This window comes from Haliotis rubra, unplaced genomic scaffold, assembly GCF_003918875.1.
Source record: "Haliotis rubra isolate DU_JTF1 unplaced genomic scaffold, ASM391887v1 Scf1076, whole genome shotgun sequence".
Taxonomy (NCBI): Eukaryota; Metazoa; Mollusca; class Gastropoda; order Lepetellida; family Haliotidae; genus Haliotis; species Haliotis rubra.
This window is the reverse complement of record NW_025764977.1, coordinates 88,308-96,166: the sequence shown is the minus strand read 5'-3', so window position 1 is coordinate 96,166 and position 7,859 is coordinate 88,308. Positions and strand designations below refer to the sequence as shown.

Genomic DNA, 7,859 nt, shown 5'->3' with positions numbered 1-7,859 from the left:
TACGTGACCAGTCTGAACATGGACTCAACAAAAGCGTAAGTATACTTCTTAATGAGGTCTCACTATTTAATTTTTATAAATGAGAATGCTACAGCTAACAAATGTTTTGATTTCAATAAAAGGGTATATGTTAGTATAGAGTTTCATGACCAAGTTTATGAAATCATGTAGAAACAATTTTTGTATCCCTAGCGTGAATTGAAAGAAACGTTATGTCTTTCAGACAATTTACCTGTCCACAGTGCGGGAAAGGTTTTAATAGAAAAGATAACCTTTGCCGTCATGTGCGATCAGTCCACCGGGGAGAACTCTACGTGTGCTTTACATGCACAAAATCTTTTGCTTCAAATCAAATGTGCCTTGTCGCAACAACGTCTATCGGAATATCGATGTAGCGTGAGTAGTGTTTATTATTTATGTGTAAGTTCTCGCTTCTGTCTGCTATAATATCATCAGATATATTTCATCATATGTAGAGATATTATCTTCCTATGTCTTTAACCGACTGTTTCATAAGGTGTATATTTTAAAGACGTGAGCAATGTTGTCTACAGTTTCAAATGTTACTTTGACATAGTATCGCAGTGGTTATCATCAGTAAAAGTTAAATGTTACAGCGACATAGCGACAAACTTCCTATAATTGAGAGCTATTTGCTTAAAAATGTTACTTCTATATATACAGAAATGCCCCGAGGTGTTCCATTCTCCCCGTGAGCTGGGCGTGCATTTTCGGCGCGTTCATTCTTCTGGTGAGTTTATGTTCATCTCCGAAATTAATCTTGTCTATGTGCTGCTTCCGTGTATTTTCGAGTGTGTTTTAGTTTAGTATGATAATGATGTATATTTACAGGCACAACTACGCAAACAGATGTTCACGCACGCCCGTCTACCTCGAGAGGAGTGCCGGTTAGTGGGGGTAAGCTCTATTATATCTCTCTGTCACTTCATTCATCCATGTACGATGGTTAGTATTACCGAGGTTCGTACCGCATAGGGTTTCAATGTATGTGTGTGTGTATGTGTGTGCGCGCGTGCGTGTGTATGTGTGTGCGCGCGTGCGTGCGTGTGCGTGTGTGTGAGTGAGTGAGTGAGATGTGTTTGTAGATAGCATCGGCCGGGGAATGTTTTCAATAAATTGTTTTTGTATTTCAGGGACAAGCCAGCCGACACCGTCCACCTCCTCGGGTCAGGCTGCAAGGGCGGGAAACTCTCGTGCTAGTGGAGGTAGATGTTGAATAGTATTTTATATGCTAAGGGTTTTAGATAGCCCTGAATTATGTATTAATTCAGTTCGTCATAGTGTTAATATGTATTCGCTTTGGAAGTATCATAGAATGTGTTTATATGTATTCGCTTTGGAAGTATTACACCATGTGTTAGTCATGAGTTTTATGTGAAGCATAAGAGCTCGTAGTGAGTGAATGATGCTGTTATATGAGACTTAGTATTCATACATTGATTTTTTTCTCTATCACCAGCTCCCTCGTCTTCCCGCGTCGCAGCATCGCATGGTTGTACCTGCCGGATGTGTCATAGGCGTTTCGAGGATCGGTTGTCTCTCTACCATCATCAGATGATAGAGGGACACCGCGTCCTACCATCCCAATCCGGCGGGAGTAGGGATACCGATGCTGCTGCTGGCAGTGAGCTCCAACCACGCCCATGGGGAGAAGGTCCCGCCCCATGGGTAGATGAGAGCACTGGCGAGGTGACAGAGCCCGGACTCCAGGAAGCCTATGACCTGGACGCTCCGTTTATCCTCGCACGGGACCAACCCGGGGAGGTGTTTTCTATCTACAACCTCCCCCTTAACAACAACTTTTCCATAGGTGAGTTGATGGAACGCTCTAGGGATATCTATCAATCGTTAAATTATAGTTTTAGATTGAATCTAGCGTTTGGTGTCATCCTACGGCACGTGGAGACGGGACGCTATCGCTATTTCCATCCTTATGCTGTCGATCCTCTCTTTACTAGTCCTCTCTATTTCATCGAGTTGGAGGATCTCGAACGGCTGCGTCAGAGACTGGAAAGCTTAGATGTCATGTCATTACTCCTCAAACAACGCCCCGATACCAAATGGAAACCTGTTTTGATTACCAATGTGAATTTCTTTATTTACAGAACAAATTTTCCGCTCGGCCACCCTCCAGCCCCTCTCCCTGAATATATTAAAAATCATAAAGCCATCCGTTCTTTAGATTATAACAAGAAGACTAAACAACTTTATAAAGATCACTTATGCGCTTTCCGGTGTTTGGCATTGCATCGAAATCCTACAAGTCGGGGTGCTTTAGAAAAACCTACCAAAGCTCTTCACTATCAGTGGGTCGTGTACTGTCGGGACCATCATCTCCAGTCTTTCTATAAGATTGGTCCCGAAGAGTATAAAGGTCTCGACCCAACTCTCTTACCTCACTTTGAAACCTGTTTCCGTGTGAATCTGAGCGTGTTCACTCTTGACGTGACGGGAGTAGCTCAACCCGTGTATAAATCTCAAGGGGTGTATCAGGAACACATGCACTTAAATCAATTTGAAAATCACCTCTCCCTCATTACCAGTATGAACATCTATTGTAAACGCTACCAGTGTCCCATGTGCGAACGTCTCTTCAGGCGTCAAAACCATTGCAACGAACACCAACGTCGTTGCACGGGTCAAACGACTTTGCGGTTCCCGGGTGGTTTCCACCACACTCCAAAGACCGTGTTTGACGAGCTGGAAGAGTTCGACTTCGTCGTCGAGGCTAGAGACAGATATTTTCCGTGGTTCGTGGTATTTGATTTTGAGTGTTTTTTGAAACCCATGAATACCGGAACCCAGAAACTGAGATGGACACAAGAACACCACCCCATCTCAGTCAGCGTGTGTTCCAATGTGGAAGGGTTTACTTCACCACACTGCATCGTCGATTCCGATCCGGATCGATTGATTGCTGCCATGTTGGCATACATGACGGAAATAGGCAAAGCCGTTAACAAGCTAGCCAAAGAAAAATATAAAGAGGTGTTAGAAAGCTTGCGTGAGTGCATAAAGTCGTTGCCTGTGGAGGACCAAACGACTGTTGACGATGATGATGATGATGTCAACATTAGGGAGGGTGACAACCATCCCGCCCATGGCAAACCTACTCGCTCGCACTCTACACCCGAGGCAAAGTGGGGAAAGCACGTGAGCGATCTCTGCGGGAAGCTTCTGGGGTACTGTTCTCAAGTCCCCGTCCTCGGATTTAATTCAGCTCGTTACGACCTGAATACCATTAAGGAGAAACTACCCAAACATCTCTCTCTCGACGACAAGGAATCTCAGGCTTTCACCGTGAAGAAAAACAATGCTTACTTGTGTCAAAGTAATCAAAGTTTCAAATTTCTTGACGTCACGCAATATCTCTCTCCCGGAACGAGTTATGTTCAGTTTCTGAAAGCATTCGGAGTGCAAGAGAAAAAGGGATTTTTCCCGTATGAGTATCTCGACACTCCGGAAAAGCTAAACGAGACTCGGCTTCCCCCTCTGGGTGAGGCATGGTATTCCAGTCTCAAACAGAAGTCCGTCCTCGACGATGGTGTGAAATCGATCGAGGAGAATTATGCCGACCTCGAGGAAGTTTGGAGACTGGAAGGCATGTCCACGTTTCGAGATTTCCTCGAGTGGTATAACAATCTGGACGTGGGTCCCTTTGTGGAAGCCGTACAAGCCATGCAGCGGTTTTATTTCGAGGACGGTATCGACCTCTTTAAAACCACTATGTCGGTACCCGGTGTGGCCCGACAGAAATTGTTCCGAGAGAGTCAAAAGAAAGGGGTTTCCTTTGCACTGTTCGATAAACGCAACGAAGACCTCTATCACACCGTAAAAGCTAACGTGGTCGGCGGTCCTTCTATTATATTCACGAGGTACCACAAAGCCAATCAAACGTTGATTAGAGACTATCCCGACAAATGGTGTAAAAGGGTGGTTGGGTATGACGCGAACGCGTTAAACTTGTGGGCTATAGATCAGCCCATGCACACCGGTCCTTTCGTGCGTAGGAGAGCCGAGAATCGATTCAAGCCGGAACGCAGGGACAGGTACGCGTGCATGTACGACTGGATGGATTGGTTGAGGGAGCAGGAAGGGCAGGACATTGGGCACAAGTTAAACTGGGGGCGGGAAAAACGAGTCGGGCCGTACTTGGTTGATGGGTTCATTCCTGGCTCCATGACTGTATACGAGTTTCATGGATGCTATTTCCACGGCCACTATTGTCACCTCACGGCGAAAGCGCGCTCTCGGGAAAAATTACGAGAATGATTGGAACAAAAATTAAAGGCAACCAGAGCGCGCATTGCTTATATCCGTGATTTGGGTTACACGGTCGTGGAAATGTGGGAATGTAACTTTCGCGCCGAATGTAAAACTAATTCCCAGCTCTCGTCCTTTATCCGAGGTCGACAACCACCTTTTTCTCAAAAGAAAGGGTGGAAGCAGGTCTCGGAACGGGACATGTTGAACGCTGTGGAAAAGGGGGAAGTCTTTGGTATGGTGGAAGTGGACATTCGCGTCCCCGATCACTGGATGCCCGGACAGAACCCTCACGGCACTCGTCTCTCCCCGGGGGAGTACTTCCAAGAAATGACTCCCCTATTCTGCAATGCAGAAGTTCCTCTCAAGGTTCTCGGGGAACACATGCAGGAGTACATCAGGGAGAACGACTTGAGTACAAAACCGCGCCGTATGCTCGTTGGCGGGTTAAAGGCGTGGAAAATCCTGATCGCCACCCCTCTGTTGCAATGGTATTTACAGCACGGCATGGTGGTTGATCGCGTGTACCAAGTCGTCGAGTACACCCCGAACGCGTGTTTTCAACAGTTTGTTCGGGACGTGTGCTCAGCCAGACGAGAAGCCGACCGAGATCCCTCAGCAGCCATTCGCGGGGATACGGCTAAACTTACGGGCAATTCCGCGTACGGTTCGGTATTGATCAATAAAGAAAAACATCAGACCGTTTCGTACGTGTGTGGTCAAACGGAGGCCAGCACTCAAGTCAATTTCCCTCAATTCAGGAAATTAACGGAACTGGGCGGGGGTTATTTCGAGGTAGAGAAAGCCAAGAAAGTCTTACACCTCGATACGCCCGTGCAGCTGGAGTATTTTATCCTGCAGTACGCTAAACTGCGCATGCTTCAATTTTACTACGATTTCATGGACGTGTACGTGGATCGTAGCGATTTTGAATACATGGAGATGGACACGGACAGCGCTTACATGGCTTTGAGCGCGAAATGTCTGTCCGATGTCATTAAACCCGGCAAACAGTTGGCGTACCAGGACCAGTTAAAGGGGTTCTGTGGTGACAATAACCCGGACGATAGCTACCTCACGCGTTGGTTTCCACGCAGTTGCTGTTCTATCCACGCCCTTCACGACAAACGTACTCCGGGTTTATTCAAACTCGAGTACGAAGGAGATGAGATGATCTGACTGTGTAGTAAAACGTACTTGGTGTCACAGTCCAGTCTTCAGCAAACTCCAAGCCAGCACCGAGCTCGAGCGTACATACGGCACAACGTTTACTATGCCGAGCTCGCCACCGGCTCGGTCGCATCAAGCCCGTCAATAACAAGGTCCGACGCCTCCGTTCAACCACCCCTATCGTCGGTCATTTCGAACGCAGGGTAAAATTCTCCTGTAAAGGCATCTCAAAACGCACATTGAAAACACCACTAAGAGCGTTTAGAGATGTTTTACGTACGCGAGTACCTGGCGAGGGGTTGAACAGAGGTTTCCGACTCAAGGGGAATATCATGTGTTCTTATCAACAGAAACGTCAGGGGTTGAGTTATCTGTACTGTAAACGTCGAGTGTTGAACGACGGCATTCACACGGCACCTCTCGACCTCGAGCTTTGTCCCTGGCCTGCCCGCGATGATAGGTTGGATGACACCGATACCTTTTTAGCCCAACTTTTAGAAAATTTAGCTGAAAATTAAGAAAAGGTCATCCCTCTTGCGTTCCCTCAACTCCAGTAGTGTACATATTATAGTTATTTATTTATTTATTTATTTATTTATTTATTTATTTATTTATTTATTTATTTATTTATTTATTTATTTATTTATTTATTTATTTATTTATTTTTTATTTATTTATTATTAGAAGCATATTGTGTTAAACATATCAAGTATTTCTATCAAAAGTATTCTCTTTACCAGTTGTGATATTTTGGTTTCTCAAACCATTTTCCTCTAATATTACTATAAATTAAATTAATGTTTGCCAAATGTATATACGTGAATAAATCTATGTTATTCTGGAAAGTGTTTGTTGTCCTGTCTTATGATATGTATGTCTACTTTCTAGAAGTCGTGTATGAAAAAGAAAAATAATAATACAGCAATTTACATTCAAGCCATATCCACTGGAACGGAATGTACTGTCTATGATTCCGGTATAGAGTACACTGTGAGAAAATAAGACTAGTTCCCTTCGGTGTAGGTGAAACGAGGCTATGACTAAGTTTCATGGGAGCCATTCTGTACCAAGACGCGAGAGCGATGCTTTGCGCTATTATGTTTATTGTTAATGAATTGGGGTGTAGGCAGGATGCTTATTGTAGGCGCAATGGGGACAGACCCTTTAAGAGCGACCTCAGCGTACTGCGACTCTGCTTACAGCAGAGCATTCACACAAACAACATGAGACTACCATTCTATCTATTCAGTGTTTATTACTTTAACAGCTTGTCATGATGATACATATTCAGACAATATAGGCATTTTAATACATTCCAGTGGCAACATGAGACAAACTTTATATCCATTCACGTTTGAAACTAACAACTTGTAATCACATGAGAGATTCAATACTATTTTAATAAGCAGTTTCCAATGGTTTGAGCTTCGTCGCACCGGGAACACCATGCTTCGCTTTGCCACGCACGTACATGGACTGAGTTCGTTTTCTCTTGCCTTTTCCCACCTAAGAGTAAAAAGCTTGCGAGTTGGGTAGTTGTGTCAGTTGACGGGTAAAGGCTTGATATCCAACATCTTTTCTATCGCCACTCTTTAGCACAAACTGTCGAATGCAGTCAATCACATTAGAATGTTTTATAGGGTTTCCATGTTCATCCAACCATTCGAGTTTAGCATTCCAGTTAATGCGACCGAGTTCTTTCTGCTGGTTGAGATACTGCCATAGGGACACTAATTTTCCCTTTTGCTCATCCGTCTTGACGTGTTGTAACAGTGGTGTTAGGACATCGTTTAGGGGGTGGCTTGCTGTTGCATTTCCTCCTCCTGTTAACTGGTCGTGTGGTGAGGCTATGGTATTGTGGATGGACGCGTCACGCTCCACGTCTGATTCCTCAGCTGTAGTGTTGACTACTGGAGTCTGCTCCTGCTGGGGGATAGGGGCTGGTGGGGGTTTCAGGATCGGATGGGAGCCGCTTTCCATCTTCGGAGCAGCTTGAATCAGACGTTGGTAGGTCTCGCGAGATAACAGAATCATGGGTTTCGTCATGGTCCGAGTGATAGAAATATCGATCCAATGCTCGTACACAAAGTGGTAATATAAAGTGAAAAGAAACCAACAACTCCCTTTTAGCTCGATATCCTCCTTGTTTGCTGTTCAGTAGCCGAATAATCTTCCTGTACCGATACAAGGTCTTTTTCTCTTGATCCGTCACGGGAATGTAACCGATGATGATGTTATGTAACAACGTGATGATCGCCTTAAACTGGGGTTTGGTCAGATGAGACAGTAACGTTTTACGCTGTACAGGCTTAGATTGTCTCAGTACGTGGAGAAAATCCACATTGTCTCGAATACACTCACTCATGGTGTGTACCGATTCTTTTTGTAAATGTAGCACGTAGGTC

General features: G+C 44.9%; 1 protein-coding gene and 1 long non-coding RNA gene across 2 annotated transcripts; both read left to right on the top strand.

Moving 5' to 3' along the window:
• The first annotated feature begins 704 nt into the window (after positions 1-704).
• Positions 705-1,533, top strand: LOC124280383. The gene is made up of 4 exons (XR_006899670.1): positions 705-751; positions 853-918; positions 1,155-1,226; positions 1,481-1,533. It is a non-coding gene; the product is annotated as an uncharacterized LOC124280383 (long non-coding RNA).
• A 2,988-nt stretch (positions 1,534-4,521) lies between these two features.
• LOC124280373 lies at positions 4,522-6,041 on the top strand. Its single transcript, XM_046716284.1, is given in 2 exon segments — positions 4,522-5,492; positions 5,657-6,041. Coding segments are annotated over 2 exon segments (1,287 nt in total). The 3' UTR covers positions 5,973-6,041.
• Positions 6,042-7,859: the final 1,818 nt, after the last annotated feature.